At 38.6% G+C, this 17,497-nt stretch overlaps 2 protein-coding genes across 3 annotated transcripts in view; one reads left to right on the top strand and one right to left on the bottom strand.

Annotated features, from left to right (window-relative positions):
* Window positions 1-17,497, bottom strand: part of LOC117990946 (arylphorin subunit alpha-like) — a 167,801-nt gene that overhangs the window by 146,340 nt on the left and 3,964 nt on the right. The window lies entirely within an intron of this gene.
* LOC117990945 (arylphorin subunit beta-like) lies at window positions 14,102-17,458 on the top strand. The gene is made up of 5 exons (XM_034978446.2): window positions 14,102-14,225; window positions 14,848-14,981; window positions 15,220-16,044; window positions 16,128-16,294; window positions 16,497-17,458. The coding sequence occupies exons 1-5, from the start codon at window positions 14,135-14,137 to the stop codon at window positions 17,386-17,388; spliced, it is 2,109 nt and encodes a 702-aa protein (XP_034834337.1). The 5' UTR covers window positions 14,102-14,134; the 3' UTR covers window positions 17,389-17,458.

The following is a 17,497-nucleotide window of genomic DNA, read 5'->3' as shown; positions in this document are numbered from 1 at the left end:
TATTCACTTAGATTAAAATCGGTCCACCAGAACTCGAGATAGAGACCAGCCCCCCAATTGTGTAAGAATAACCATTTCATGGCTTTCGCAATCGTCTAGAATTCTGAATTCTTTGATTGGCTGTGAAAAAATGTAAACAGCGAATCAACCAATCAAAGGGCAGAATTTCCTGACGATTGCGATAGCCATGAAATGGTTATTCTTACACAATTGGGGGGCTGAATCACACGCGGTCAAAGTCGACGAGGGCTTAAAGTTAGTAAAGCAATCTGCCCACTGAATGATCAACGAGTTGTAAGCTTTGAGGAAAATAAAATACAAGAAACTTACTAAACTTTATTTTCACCTTAGTAACTTCTAGTAACTCACGAAGTATAGGTACCTATAGAATTACTCAGAGTTTACCCTTCCAGAGTTTGATTGACGAGAAAACTATGATTAGAAAGAAAGTTTGGATTACACTTGCTTTAAATAGAAATTCTTATAATATTACTTAATATACATATATGCCTGTTTGACATCCAATATGAAACTGTTAGAAAACATAGTTTAGTGAACTTAATGGTACCGTGGTAGACTATGGCCAAAACCCTTCTCACTCTGAGAAGATACCCGTGCTCTATAGTGAGCCGGTGATGAGTTGATCAAGATGATGATGATGGCTTATAGACTTGATAAATTAAAGTTTTTGTCCCGATCATCGCGGGTAAAATTCACCATGACGTGTTCTCTGTCTTGTATTATTTTTTGTGAACTGCAATTAATACAGGTGTGATAATTTTTCATCATTGTAATTAATTTGAGTTATAAACGAGTTGGGATCGTTATTGTGGTAAATCACGAATGGACTAAGAGCCAGCGCGTGCCAGACCTTCGTTATTTTATAAAAGCTGAAAGTTTCTCTGCGTGTTGTCCCCAACACTCGGAGGAACGTTTGTTTGGATGTTTATATCGTGGTGGGTTTGGGAGATGCAAGATAATAAAGGTGTTAAAATCTTACGTCAAAGTATAAAGTCTACTTAATTTTTGTTTTCTTCAGCATAGTATTAGAATCAAGCATTACCATACACTCAGTATCATGGCAACCCCCTGCCACACACCCTTAAAGTATTAGTTTAAAAGTTTAAGGGTGTCTGGCAGGGGCCTACCACAACACCAAGTGTTCGGTAATGCGTGACGTGATTTCTAATTACTATTCCGAAGAAAATATAAAAAATAGACTTTTAATATTAATAGACGTAAGATTTTTTACACCTTTATTATCTGTTTTCTCCCAAAGCCACAATGATCCAAACAAACGTTCCTCCCTGTGTTGGGGACAATACCCAGATAAACTTACAGCTTTTATAAAATAACGAAGATCTGGCACGCGCTGGCTCTCTGTCTAGAAGGAGATGTGAGCTATACGAAGTGATTCGTGTGTATCCCGTTGATTTTATGAGTATTCGTAATGTGTGGCCGACACGATTCAATTCTTTTAGTGGCTTTTCATTGTGAAATACAAAAGTTCCGATCTGATCGTTTGTAAGATTTTAATTATCAGATCATTTAATATTATTTCTGTTAATGTTCTATTCTCTTTAGCAAAGAATATACCCAATAGTAAAGATATTCTAAATAATATTAAAACGGTCCACATCTACATTTTCATATTATTATTATGGGCTGGGCCTCTGAGACCGTTTACCTACACAAAAAATTAAAAATTTGTGTTCCCGACCAAATAATTAGTGTACTAAAATCACATCAAGATGGCGCTGTCCGTCATTATCTTGCAGATTTTTACTATACTCATTTGAGATTTCTTGTACGATAATTTGTATGCGAGTCCGACTCGCACTTAACCGGTTTTAACTTTATAATTAGTAAATAGCAAAATTACTCAACGATAATTTAATAACAGATTGCCATCTGTTGTCAAAAGCCACACTGTAATATTATTAAAGGCGGCTTAATTAATAGAGCGGCATATAAAGGTTAAACAATAATGACTTTATTCAGGTAAATCGAGAATAATAGGCCGTGTTCGGTTAGCGTACCTTATAATTCCGCGATCTAATGCTATTAGCATTATGCAAACTTGGGATCATATTGTTATGGTTCAAATGATAATTTGCTGAAAAATTATAGGCTGTATTGTTGTGTTGTTTGCGATTTTCAGAATATTATGTATTACTAGATAATGCCCGCGACTTCGTCTGCGTGGATTTAGGTTTTTGAAATCCCGTGGGATCTCTTTGAGTTCCCGGGATAAAAATGTAAGCTAACTCTGTACTAAAATTCATTAGGTACAAACGGTTAAGCGAGTGGGCCTCGTGGAAACCTATTGATTTCCGACATAAATAGTGGCCTATAGTAGTAGGTATATGTTAGCAAACTCTGTACCAAATTTCATCAAAATCCGTAAAACTGTTGGGCCGTGAAAAGCTAGTAGGCAGACAGACACACTTTCACATTTATAATATTAGTATGGACGTACCTACTAGAATGGCGTTTTAGGGTTTCGTAATAAAACAAAGAGCGCCCTATAGTTTCGTTCAGTCCGTCTATCAATCTGTGTGTGTTACTAAGCCATTTTAAAAATAACCTAAGTAAGTAGGTAATAAGAGCTATAAAGTTGTTTAGCTGTTACCTACTACTGCTAAACAGAGACCTAATTTGAAGGAGGTGCCAGAGCCGTCGAAAAGCAGCAAATCGAGCTGAAAAAATCTCGTAGTGTGCGATCACTATAACTATAATAGGAAAATCGGGTCTCACGATTATAATATCATTATCGTAAAAAAACACATTTAATTAGAGCTCGAATTACGTAAACACTCGACAACATAGATTTTTTTTTGTTAAAATGAATGAATCCGTGAGCATGCTTTCACTACCCATTCCATCTATAGTACATACCCATATTTTAAACGCAAAAGTGTGTTTATTTGTTGGTTTGTTTGTTTATTCTTCAATCACGTCGCTACGGAGCAACGAATTTATGTGATTTTTGCATGGGTATAGTTAAAGACCTGTAGAGCGAAATAGGCTACTTTTTATCCTGGAAAATTTAAGAGTTCCCACGGGATTTTCAAAACCTAAATTCAAGCGGTCGAAGTCGCGGGCATCAGCCAGTATTTCTATAAACTGAAATACTTAACTATCATCACTAAAGTTCTTTTAATCTCCTAACGTTTACGTACATGATTGATAGATACCTAGTTGATACAATAATACTATTGACAAAAAAGAAAGTATTTAAGTTCGTTCAAGTGAAAGCGACGTTTGGAAACAAAACCGTATTGTTTAAGCACTAACACTTTATAAGAAAGGGGTTGAAAGCACCCTGTTGATATCCAATTTTCCCTTTTACCACCCCGACACAAAGAGATAATAGTAATAAGTACGGCAACAATGATGAAGTGCAGATAAGACCACCAGTTGTGACATAAGATTGACAAAATATTTTGCAGTATCCACTTGTTCATGTTGATCCTGTTAATCTTGTTTGTTAAGAGGGATTACTTACTTTCGTTTGACATCTTATTTTGTGGTTAGTCAGACCGCAGGGAGAGTGTGATCGGTACATAAGAGAACATCTTTTTAGGGTTCCGTGCCCGAAGAGTGTCAACGAGACACTGTTCCTAAGAAAAGTTCTGCTGTCTGAAATTAAAAAAAAAAGTATTATTGTACGATGATACGGATACGGAACCCTTCGTGTGCTAGTCCGAATCGCACTTGACTGATTTTTTCTGTGCTTGACATAATATTGTGTAAGTACGCATTTTATGAAATAAGTAGATGATGCCTACGAAAATGTCCGCGTGAATTAGGGTTTTGAAAAATCCCGTAGGAAATCTCTGATTTTCTGGAACAAAAAGCCTATGTTGTTCGTTATCTAAACACGAATCTAGGCGCGTCTAGTAACCATTATACCTAATGGTCGAGAAAAACACTTACATCGTCCAACCTTTGCCATTTACATAATTAATTTATGCAGGAAAAGCAAACAAGGCATATCGCTAATAAGCAGATCCTCCACAAACACTCTACGTGATTCTACGCAGACTTACTCCGCCTAGGAAATTCCTACATCTGTGAGAAATTGCAAGAACAATAATTGCATAAAACCTTAAGAAAGTGAACCTTAAGAATGCGGTACTGGGCTGTACCTACGTAGAATTGCATCTCGTAAAACTCCGCATACTTAGAATTGCGATGCTACATTAATTTTCGTCATTTCACTTCTTTCGGATTACTTCCAAAAGTTCACTCTCAAGCATTCTTGAACTTTATAACCTTATTCCTCCTTCATCTTTCTACCACCAGAACTGTGAAATCCAATCTACTATACCTACTTAGTACAAACAAAACGATTTTGGTCAATGTTTCTAATACGCACTGGTACTGGTACACATACCTTCAAGGTAAAAGTGAATAGACATCTTCTAGGTAAGCGAGCTCCATCCTAGACCTCATAATTGCTTATTATTAAGCATGTTAATTAACATACCATTAGTGAATAACATACCTACCTGTTGTTTATTAGGTAGGTACTTAAGTTCTCATGTAAGTAAATTCTATATTCTAAGTGAGAATAAAGATCTCTTTAACCGTATGATTGTTGTCAAGCGCAAGCCTATATTATCGCAATTAAAAATAAAATTACCTACTCATGAGTGCAGAGGTCAAAGAATTTTATGTATGTATGTAGTTACGAGTAGGTACAAATAAAATAAATACTCGCCCATCTGTAAACTGTCAGGCGAAACGGGCGAAAACAAATACATGAATATTAAACAGGGAATAAGTCTACGTCAATGATTCACTGTCCATATTGTAACAACGTATTTTTAAAACAACGTTTAGTCGTGAGTTCCTTACGAGTGCACTTAAAGAAGTCTCTACTTGTATGCGTCTAATTCTATGTCTAAATAATTCTAATGTATATACAGTGGCGTGCAGTTCATAGAGGCATAAATGCACTGCTTACCCCAGTTGAATAGCTCAATGCATATTTTTCATAATGACCTGCCAGTAAACAGGCTCTTACTTAACTAGTGCCTACCCTGGCTTCAAACCCTGTGCACGCCACTGTGTATATAATATGAGACACGTCGAGATGGCAATTGGAGTATGAGGTGGGGGGACGCCCAGCATACCCGCACGTCACCCGTGCTATCCCGTACCGGGTTAGCGCGGGGGCTGTGCGGGTATGCAGGGCGTCCCCATCCCGATTGCCATTCTACCTGTTGCGTACCATACGACAATCGTGCAAACGAGTGAGGTTTGAAGTTTGAACCGCCGACCTTTCGGATTTCAGTTCGCTTCTTTAACCGTTGAGCAATTGCAAGGATACAAATTAACTGCTCTATTTGCAAATTGAAGCTTTTGTACACTTTAATGAAACTTGATAAAGCAATAAAATACAGAAGACAGCAATAATTTATCAAAGCGGACACAATCCCTAGAAAACGACCAGCTCTTAATAATTTGCATAGATATCGCAGTTATTAGTAACTAGCAGATACTGTGTGAAATATGATTTTAATATTATTTATTTTGTATTGCACTTAATGGCATTTATCAATAACTAGCTGACGCCCGCGACTTCGTCCGCGTGGATTTAGGTTTTTAACAATCCCATGGGAACTCTTTGGTTTTCCGAGATCAAAAGTAGCCTATGTCACTCTCCAGGTCTGACTATACCCATGCAAAAAATCACATCAATTCGTCGCTCCATTGAGACGTGATTGAAAGACAAATCAACAAACGCATTTATATAAAAGGGTACTGATTTAGGTATACAATGTGGCTAATTCCTTTGTACACAATCTCTAAACTAAACTAAAATATCACGTCTAAATCTATTGCTATCCCTTTCATAATGTTGCTTGCGGAAAAGGAAAGCACTAGATTTAGACCTGTTAATTTAGTTTAGTTTAGAGATTGTGGCTAATTCCTTTGTACACAATCTCTAAACTAAACTAAAATATCACGTCTAAATCTATTGCTATCCCTTTCATAATGTTGCTTGCGGAAAAGGAAAGCACTAGATTTAGACCTGCTAATTTAGTTTAGTTTAGAGATTGTGTACTAGAGAATCGGCCCCATTGTGTACTAGAGAATCGGCCCCAATGCTTAAAAGGAGCCACCTCAAATCTGTCATACATCAAATGTGTATGAACAGTGTAAGATCTTTATAAGAGAGTTTAAAAGTAGTACAAACTGCGATTTTTGCGACTGTGAATTTACTTTTTACGAGATTTGCGATTGTAGTTTATAGAAGCCTCTGAACACTAAAATGAAAGTGAAATTCCTAAATCAAGAATCCAATTCGAAAGCTTTTGCTTGACTTCGTCATCGTCAGCCTATTTGAATCCACTGCTGGATATAGGCGTTTCCCGTGCCGCACGATAACACAGCGATCCTCCAAGGATCCTCCGCTTTTGAAACTCCACAAAATATTGAAACGACCCGTTTACATGAGTTTCGAATGTTGTACAGAAGCAGGCGTTACTTGCGGAAATCCATGATATACAATGAACCAAAAGCTTAATTTGCTATAATTCGCTGAAACAGGTCGAATCTGTATGGTGCAACATGCAATATGCGTCATGCACCACCCGCCCTCCCACTACTAAACATGCAGGGAAAAGCAGCCACCAGGCAAGCAATACGCACCACCGCAGCACCACACAAATCGCAAAACACACTCGACGCACGTTTCGCCCCGACACCGGAGCATCCTCAGGAGATGCTCTTGCTCAGTACATAGGTACATACATACAGATTCGACCTGCTTCAGCGGATTATAGCAAATTAAGTTTTTGGTTCATTGTATACCTACATGAGTTTCAGTCACCGTACCCCAAGAAAATGCCTTAAGGCAAGGTAAGTGTAATAAAAACACACCCTTTATTTTTTTATACATTAGTAGCACTAAAACTAACAAATAACCATTTAATAGGTTCTTGATCAATGTATGAACGTGACTCCCTCTTACTATACAATTACATGTAGATTATTATTGAAGTAGCGCCTTAATACGAGGCTTGAGGCGATTCGTTTTTTGCACCCGATTCAGCCACCTTGGGCCCAACAAATGTGTGGGCAATCCGGTAATTTATTTTTTTGGGCCAATAAATTACTCACACGTCAAAACTTTGGACGCGCGGCGGAACACAACGAGTGATATATTGGAGCTTGTCACAACCATTGTACCTTTTTCTACCAATTTTAATATCCTCGATTAATTAATTGCTCAATGTGGTCAAATCGTTTATCCTAATGAGGCATTCCATTAGTATGCGGATGTCCCGTGTATTAAAAGTTACGACGGAATGTTACGGCCGGAGCCTTTTGGCTCGAGGGTACAAAGTGTAACTTACCTACTTGATGTTGCACGTTAATTTGTTCTTATCAATTTTTAGCTCTTGGGTAGGTACTTTATTTGGTACATAGATAGCTTGCATCCGGGGACGGACATAGGCTACTTTTTATCCCGGAAAATTGAAGAGTTCCCACAGGATTTTTAAAAACCTAAATCCACACGGACGAAGTCGCGGGCATCATCTAGTGTTATATATTTCTTGCTTTTGTATTATTATTTATTTTATTGTAAAATGTAGTACCTACCTACCCTACCTACTTCATTAGTCAAATACGTGTAGGTAAAGTTTCATTGCTCCAAGGCGATAGAACTGCGGTCTGCGACACAGTGTTTCTATTCTATCGCAGTTCTATCGTTTATTAAGTACCTATTTTGTTTTTGTTAAATATTTTTGGTACCTACCTAGGTACTAATAATTGATTAATAAATAATTCTTTAGTCGATCAGACCGGAAGTTGAAATTTCATACAATAAATAATTTGAAAAATATGCTCGGGTAGGCATGAAACGCGACAGGTCGAGGTGACAATCAGGGTGGAGACGCACCGCACATCCGCACAGCCCCGCGCTAACCCGGTGCGTGATAGCGCGGTCGACGACGTGTGAATCGAATCACAGTTGATGAATAGTTATAAAAAATAACTGTCATTTTGTAAGGCCCACAATATGTCTCTTTCAACGCACTTGCATCTCAACTTGCATACAATCCATTTCAGTGGCCAACAGTGGCTAAGCCTGAAGTGAAGTGGTAAGGCTTCGAATCCGTAACGCCATCTATTGATACTTTACTGCTTTAGAGTAAATTTTACAGTGCCATCTATGTTGCACGGCATGTACTAAGATGTAAATTCTTAATTCTGAGAATAAATGTTTCTTTAACCGTAAGTCAAGAACCCAAGAGATAAGTTATGCAATTTAACGATAGAATGCAGTATTCTTTTGTATTCACGATTTCTGATGCTGATGGAGCGAGCCATGAAGAGTAGACAATGGTACGTAGTTTCAGCTAATATAATCGGATTGATTTTATTGGCTAGGCAGTACTACCTACTTAGGTAAGATTTTATAGATAAGCTTGAGGCTAAATCTTTCGAATCATTTTTTTTCGTAAAAGCTTCCCAAAAACTTACTTTCGAGCAGAAAATGTTTTATACAACATAGGCTATGCAATAACAATTTAAATCCGAATAAAACCTACCTGTAGACACCTGTACCTGTAGGTAGGTACCTGTACCTGTAGGTGTACCTGTACCTGTACCTGTGAAGTAGGTAGGTACCTGCTGGGCTGGAAAAAAGCAACTTAAAATAATACAGTCTACCAAAAGCCAAAAGTTGTTCTATTTTTACACGACTGTCCAAATAAAGGGAGTGTTATATTTCAGCGTTCATGTATTTAGGCAAGGTATGTATATTGTGAGTTTCTTTACTCCAATATTCATATTATAGATGCGAAAGTGTGTTTGTTTGTTGGTTTGTCCTTCAATCACGGCGCAACGGAGCAACGGATTGACATGATTTTTGCATGGGTATAGATAAAGACCTGGAGAGTGACATAAGCTACTTTTTATCCCGGGAAATCAAAGAATTCCCACGGGATTTTTAAAAAACCTAATTCCACGCGGACGAAGTCGCGGGCATCAGCTATCAGCTAGTTGTTCGTAAATCATAATCTCTTATTCTTTGTTACTCCAGTTAAAGTAGTTACTATCCATTACTTTTTCGATAAAAGATGAATGTCACTTATAAATTATTTTATAAATAAAAGACTGTCCTTGATCTTGAAGTCGGATGTTGATGTTATTGTTTGGATATGAGATGACTATATAATTTACTTTTAATTGCCATTTCGGTGATTATCACTGAAATGAATTTATACAAGTACACTGGAAGAGGTGTGCCATACAAAATAACCGTTATTTTTGTGCCGATTCAAAGTGCCGCACCGAGCGTAAGTACCGTTAGTTAAAAGTTGACACTTTGTTAGATAGGCGTAGGTTGAGTAGAATGGTCTTCGCGTTGACACAATGTTGGCAGTTGTCCCTTCACTAACATTTAGTTCCGAGTACGCTCACGCGACGCCCACTGCTACATATCAGTGCCAAAATGGCCAAAATCAAGTTGCTTCAAAAATAGGTTGGCAATTCCAGCTCCAGCGTACTTGTATTGGTAGAGGTTAGTGGTGATTAAAGATCCAAAAAAATTGTGTTAAGAGCAAGTAGATAGGTACATAGTGATAAGCGGGGGTTATCGAAGGTATTGTTTTAATGAGATTAAAAAGGTGAAAATGTTTTGTAGGTAATTTAACTATAGCTTCATGAAAGATGCAGGCTTCGCTCAATTTTTTTCTTGATGTAGAAAAAACTTTTTTTTACAAAGAATTAAGTTCCGTCGACCCGTTAAAATGATACTCACCAGTTTCTTCTATGGTTATTATAACCAAAGGACTAAGAAGGACGTAGAAGACAGTTACCACCCTATCAGCAAAGCCTCACCGCCAAGAGATTCAAGTGTTCCGGTGCGATGCCGCGTAAAAACCGACTAGGGGTATGGGTCTAATGCAACTGCCTTTTTTATCGCTGGCAATTATGCATTTACCATTACCCCCTTTTGGAAGCCAGCCAGCTAGCCAGCCAGCCAGCCAGCCTACTGGAGGGAAGGTATTTGGGACTCGTGGGATTTCAACTGGGGACCCATTTGCTAGGTCCCCCCACCGCACGTCCGAGGCGCACTTCCCGCTAGCCCACTAGCCCGCTTCCATCTTAGACTGCATCGTCACTTACCATCTTGTAAAGGAATTAAAAAAAAATTACGGACGGACAAAACTACAATCAGAAAAAACATATTTCCATTGCATTGGAGATAAAAGTTTAACGAGTTCGTTGATAAGCACCACTGTCTTTGGAAGATTACCGATAAAGTTCATAGGTTTATACAAAATCGAAAACAACTTTTATCGTGATGGAAAAAAATGGAGTTGTGGCGTATCCGTTAATTAGCGTTAGACAGTCAATGAACTCGCTATTCATGGTCATTTTTATTTTTATTATTTATTAGGTAACTTATGCCTGAAACTTCGTCCGCGTGGACTACACAAATTTCAAACCCATATTTTACCACCTTAGGGGTAAAATTTTCAAAAATACTTTCTCAGCGGATGTCTTCGTCTTCGATAATAGCTATCTGCATGCCAAATTTCAGCACGATCCGTCCAGTAGTTTGAGCTGTGGGTTGATAGATCAGTCAGTCAGTCAGCTTTTCCTTTTATATATGTTTAGAAGAAGATTCCTATACATGTTAGCCCTTGACATATCTACTCACGTGTCTTGACTGAAATCTCATCTGATGGCTAGTGATGACGCAATCTAAGATGGAAGCGGGCTAACTTGCTGTCATAGCCTAGTGGTAAGGACGTCCGCCTTCTAATCGGAGGTCGGGGGTTCGGTCCCGGGCGCACCTCTACCTTTAATGTGCTTTTTTATCACTTGCTTTAACGGTGAAGGAAACATCGCGAGGAAACCTGCATACCTGAGAGTTCTCCATAGTGCTCTCAAAGGTGTGTGAAGTCTACCGATCCGCACTTGGCCCGCGTGGTAGACTATGGCCTAAACCCTTCTCAATCTGAGAGGAGACCCGTGCTCTGTAGTGAGGCGGCAATGGGTTGATCATGATGTATTTGTTATTAAAATTATTATTATTAGGCATATTAGGTAATTTTTCATTTTTTTTAACTGACTTGAAAAAGACTTGAAGAGGTCTTGATGATGATCCATATTATATTAGTATGTATAAGTCCCGCAAATTGCTATTGCGCTGGAATCATGTCTCATAACGTTATTTTGACGTCAGCCGAAATAAAAATAATATACCATCAGCTCGAAACTTCAGTCTAGTGGTGACGTCACTAAAATGGCGGCCAAGCGCATTAATTATACCCACGGAGGAGGAATATGTACCTATGTACATACATAAGACGATGATCGCGAACATTCGCGATCATCTTAAAGACCAATAAACCAATTTTGGTAATTTTTTGCACTATCATGCTTTAAGAAATATATATATATAAAACACTTAGGTATCTTTCTTATGCACGAAGTAATATAATATTACACGACAGGTTGAGATAGCAATCGGCCCAGTAGTTTAGCCGTTACAGTGGAACACACATTAGATACAAACATACCTACATGCAATATGCATACTTGCATACATATCTAAATATATAAAAGGAAAAGGTGACTGACTGACTGACTGATCTATCAACGCACAGCTCAAACTACTGGACGGATAGTGCTGAAATTTGGCATGCAGATAGCTATTATGACGTAGCATCCGCTAAGAAAGGATTTTTGAAAATTTAACTCTTGAGGGGGTGAGATAGGGGTTCGAAATTTTGTGTAGTCCACGCGGACGAAGTCGCGAGCATATAAGCTAGTTATACATAAGTCAAAGTCAAATATAATAACTTATTCAAAATACCTAGGTAATAAATTATTTTTTTTGATGATCGGTTGTTGCATTTGTAAGATGATATAGTGGTGATAAGTTTTACGCGAACTTCAAACTAAAGTTACGAAGGTTCCAAACGCGCCCGTCTAAAAAGACCCCACACAAACTAAGCCGGGTAATTTTTATTATTATCACTTTACAAAATCACTTAAACTTATTAGAATTATCACTCATTCCCAAGCTTTCTTATAATTTAAATAATCCTTTACATTGTAATAGGAGTTTTTCGATAAGTTTACGTTTTATGAAAACTTTGAACTTGTTGAGAGACATCTCCTATATTATGCCTTCTGGAAGCTTTTTATAAAAACGTATAGAATTTACATACATACATAGACTGCCAAAATCATAACCCTTCCTTTTGGCTTTGCCGTAGTCGGGCAAAAAAACATTTACTTAATACTTTTCAGTTCCTTTGAAGTCGGTTAACATTTTGTATTGGTAACATAAGTGTCATTTAAGTATGTAAAGTCCGCGACAGGTTGAGATGGCAATCGGGGTATGAGGTGGGGGAACGGTTCCCCCACGATGTACGATGTACAGGTGTGTGGGGCACACACCCGTACATCGCCCGCGCTCGTCTGCACCGGCCCCCCAATTGTGTAAGAATAACCATTTCATGGCTATCGCAATGGTCAAGAAATTCTGCCCTTTGATTGGTTGATTCGCTGTTTACATTTTTTCACAGCCAATCAAAGGGCAGAATTCTTGACGATTGCGATAGCCATGAAATGGTTATTCTTACACAATTGGGGGGCGGGTTAGCACGGGGGTTGTGCGTGTGCGTGTGCGGGCGCTCCCTCCCCGATTGCCATCACGTCCTGTCGCGTAGGTGGTAGGGATATTTACACAATATAAGAAAACGTTTTCTTTGTATATGTATTACAACTTACTGTAATTTAAAATCATCATCATCATCATCAACCAATAGACGTCCACTGCTGGACATAGGTCTCATGCAGGGACTTCCACACGCCACGGTCTTGCGCGCCGCCTGGATCCAGCGGCTCCCTGCGACTCGTCTGATGTCGTCCGAATTTAAAATAGCATTATTCAACTTCTATAAATCAAAAGTCAGTAAGACATTACAGAGTTACTTTGCCTGCGGGCATGGCACATACTTAGTTCGAACCAGTCGGTGGTGCGAACCAAATGAACGTCGGGGTTGCAAGGTGCTGGAATCGACGACAGACAGTGGACAAACGACACCAAAGATTCAGGCGGCGTAAAACCACGGCATAGTGGAAATACCTACAAACGACTTAAATTATCTAGAGTCTTGCGCCGCTAGAAATCAGCGGCACTTATATTTTGATGTCGTTTGCTGACCACTAAAGGGGTCTGCCTTTATCACGATTATGGTAGTTTAAAATACCCTTTAGTAGGATTGATTTTTATAGGACCCAGGGAAGGATTTAAAAAGTGGAGCCATCAAGTTCTTGATGCAAATACGCTTAAACTATTTGCTGGTGGGGTGGTAGGTAGCCGCGGCCAAATCAATCAGACCTAAGTAAGAAAACAGTCATCTAAGAACCTGGAGCCTCCTATTTAAAAGTCTGCGCCTACTTACTAATCACTGCGCTGAAGAGGTAGTGTTTCTCTTAAACTCAACTAGCTTTTGCTCGCGACTTCGTCTGCGTGGACTAAACAAATTTCAAACCCCTATTTCACCCCCTTAGGGGTTGAATTTTCAAAAATCCTACGCCTATGTCATAATAGCTATCTGCATGCCAAATTTCAGCCAGATCCGTCCAGTACTTTGAGCTATGCGTTGATAGATCAGTCAGTCAGTCAGTCAGTCACCTTTTCCGTTTATATATTTAGACTTAAGCTCAGCTTACTGAAGTGTGTGACTGATGTCTGTAATTCTAGATTAGAAAACTTCGTTTTAAAATTACTAAATCAGGTGAATTTAAATAGTCATGCAAATTATCAAATTACAATAACAGCGCTTGTATTAGGAATTTTGATGCCATAATGTTAATTAAGTTGCAAAAAAAGTTTGGCGAATTACATAATAATGTTCAAGAATATGTAAGTAAATAGGTAATCACTATTTATTATAAGTGACCACGTATATTTGTCTCCCGAAACGCTAAAGGTCACAGAAAGGCAGATAAACCGATAAAGAGAAATCGCCAGTTGTTGTTACTATGGAATTGATCTGTTTGGGGGCTGATAAGATGCGTTCAGTTAGTATAAAAAGTGCAGGGAGCGAGGGTAGAATCACAGTTGCCTTCTGGTCTGAGCACGATGAAGACTGTCGTCGTTTTAGCTTGCCTGGCCTTCGCCATGGTTGGAGCCTCCGTGGTTCCACCAAAGACGGCCTACAAAACCAAACCTGGTAAGAATATTATTTCTTTTAATAACTTTCTTAAAAAATTACTTTATTTATTTTGCATCAAGATATAAAATATTTTATTTATCCCACAATAATAAATAATTATAAATAACTGATATATCAATACATATAAAAATAAACTTTCTGACTGACTGACAACGCCCAGGCCTACCCCTTGGATTTAGAAAGCTGAAATTTTGTACTGAGGTTCCCTTTATAATGTAGACAAGAAAAAAGGCCAGATGTTTTGAAGTTTCCACGGGATGGGAAATACCGAGGATTTATAATAACTTTTAAAAACCAACTAATTTCATATTTAATTTCATGAACACTTTCTATCTTTGTTGTGCCCATTCTACTCCCTTTACAACCTCTTGCACTGCCAAGGATCACTGGTAGAGATCTCCTATAGAGATAAATACTTCCCTGTCCACTTTTACTTTCTTTTTCTCTCTATTATTACAACTAATATAAGTTAAATTAAATTAAATGACACTTAGAATAAATATAATTTTTTTCTTACTTCCTAACAGTCCCTGGTTTTAACAGGGTCTACCTTGCATACCATTTACACCAAACTCATATCTTGACAGGCCGTACACATATGAATATTATTTAATTACAGTTGAGCCTGAATTCGTAACGAAGCAGCAACAGATCCTGAAGCTGTTCTATCACCCAGAGCAAGTTAACCCCGAGGCTGAGTACTACAAAATTGGCAAGGACTACGACATTGAAAAATGCATCGATGACTACAGCGTAAGATTTAAATCTATTTCATTACTCTACCTCTAACTGACTCTGACAAAATATTATCTACTTATAAAACTGACTAATTAAATTTAAAATATTCTAGAACAAATGAAATGTTCTTATTTAAACCTTTCAGGCTTAGAACATGCTTAGAACAAATAAACATTTTCCGACTTTAACACAAAGCTTTATTGGTAATTTATATCGAACAATTCTAACATTTTGCTTTTTTATTAACCTACAGAACAAGAAGGCCGTCCAAGAGTTCTTGGAATTGTGGAAGACTGGATTCATGCCCAAAAATGTTCCTTTCTCAATCTTCTACGAAAGACAGAGGGAGGAAGCTGTAGCTCTATTCCACGTTATGTTCTACGCTAAGACCTTCGACACCTTCTGGAAGACCGCTGCATTCGCACGTGTCTACATCAACGAAGGCCAATTCTTGTACGCTTACTACATTGCCTTGCTACACCGTGCTGACACCAAAGGAGTTGTCGTCCCTGCACCTTACGAGGTCTACCCTGAACTGTTCACAAACTCCAATGTATGGTACAAGATCTTCCGCACAAAGATGCAGAACGGAATTTTCACCCCTGACTTTGGATTTGAACACGGTGTCACTCAAGAAGGAGATCGCTACGTTGTTTACTCGAACTACTCTGACTACTTGACTTACCACACCGACGAATACAAAATCTCCTACTTCATGGAAGATATTGGCCTCAACGCGTACTACTACTACTTCCACGCCTACTTCCCATTCTGGATGGACGGTGAACTCTACCCAGTCATGAAGGAACGTCGTGGAGAAGTATACTACTACTTCTACCAGCAGCTATTAGCCCGCTTCTACCTGGAACGTCTGTCTAACGGATTAGGTGAAGTTCCTGACTTCGCTTGGTGGCACCCAATCAGAAGTGGCTACAGCCCATACGTCAACTACTTCTCATCGTTCGTCCAGAGGCCTGCCAACTACCCCATCCCAGAGAAATATGACGAGGAATTGCAGCTTCTTGACACTTACGAGAAGACTTTCATCCAGTACTTGGAACAGGGACACTTCAAAGCTGTAAGTTTCTTGCTAAAAACAGTAATATTATATGGAATTTTATGGTTTTTCTAATTTTTTAATGTATGCTTTTTTTTCTTTAGTTCAACCAGGATGTCGATCTACGCAACTCCAAGTCTGTCAACTTTGTTGGAAACTTCTGGCAAGCCAACGCTGACTGGCACGGCAAATTTGGACGCAGAGACAACCACAACTCATATGAAGTCACTGCTCGTCGTATCTTGGGCGCTGCTCCTGAACCTGTTGACAAGTGAGTATAACATCCATACTAATATTATAAATGCGAAATTATGTTTCTCTGTCCGTAATAAATATAATATATATAAAGTATAAAAAAGCCGCAATGAATATTTAAAAAAAGTATTTTTGCAGATAAATTAAAAAGTAAAAATGAAATACTACGGGTAGTTCATCTCCATTAACTTTATTAATCAAGTATTATTTTGATACAGGTATACCTTCGTACCGACGGCACTTGACTTCTACCAGACATCTCTGCGTGACCCAGCTTTCTGGCAGTTGTACAGCAAGATCCTCAAGTACTTCATTGAATACAAGAAGTTCTTGACTCCCTACACCCAAGACAATCTGCACTATGTTGGAGTTAAGATCAACGACGTTAAGGTTGAAAAATTGAGCACTTTCTTCGAATACTACGACTTCGATGTATCAAACAACGTATTCTACAATCAGGATGAACTTAAGACCGGAAAGATGCCATACTTCACAGTTCGTCAACCACGTATTAACCACAAATCTTTCAACGTGGAAGTTGATGTCAAATCTGACGTTGAAGGCGATGCAGTATTCAAATTCTTCTTGGGACCCAAATACGACAGCAAGGGCTACCCCATCAGCTTAGAAGACAACTGGCAGAACTTTGTTGAATTGGACTGGTTCGTAGAAAAGTTACAAAAGGGACAGAACAAGATTAAGCGTTCATCCAACGACTTCTTCTTCTACAAAGAAGACTCTGTGCCTACTTACGAGATTCTTAAGCACCTCCCCGAAGGAAAGATACCCACCGACATGTCAATTGAATCTGGTGCTTTCCCGAAGAGGCTCCTCTTGCCTAAGGGTCACAAGGGTGGCTTCCCATACCAACTCTTCGTAATGGTCTACCCATACAGCCCCGCTGAGAAGAAGTTCGATTCCATCAAGGCATTCGTTTGGGACAACAAGCCTTTGGGCTATCCTTTCGACCGTCCAGTTCACGAGGTTTACTTCAAGCAACCTAACATGTTCTTCGAAGATGTACAGGTATACCATGAAGGAGAAGAGTTTTCCTACAAGTACAACATTCCTTCCTACACAGCTCACTACAATGATGTAGCTAAGCACTAAGAGGAGAGAGAAATAATGTTACATATGTATTTTAATATATTCTATATATATATATTTATATAAATAATTATAATATAATGTAATACCGTACAGTTAAAAATAAAAAGCG

The sequence above is a fragment of the Maniola hyperantus genome, chromosome 19 (genome assembly GCF_902806685.2).
Source record: "Maniola hyperantus chromosome 19, iAphHyp1.2, whole genome shotgun sequence".
Classification (NCBI taxonomy): Eukaryota; Metazoa; Arthropoda; class Insecta; order Lepidoptera; family Nymphalidae; genus Maniola; species Maniola hyperantus.
Note: the sequence above shows the minus strand (reverse complement) of the source record. Positions and strands in the feature narration are given on the sequence as shown.

Coding starts and splice junctions, on each gene's coding strand:
- LOC117990945 (XM_034978446.2), top strand. CDS start 14,135: ATGAAGACTGTCGTCGTTTTAGCTTGCCTGGCCTTCGCCATGGTTGGA. Junction 16,045..16,127: donor AACAGGGACACTTCAAAGCT/GTAAGTTTCTTG, acceptor TTTTTTCTTTAG/TTCAACCAGGATGTCGATCT. Junction 16,295..16,496: donor GCTCCTGAACCTGTTGACAA/GTGAGTATAACA, acceptor ATTTTGATACAG/GTATACCTTCGTACCGACGG.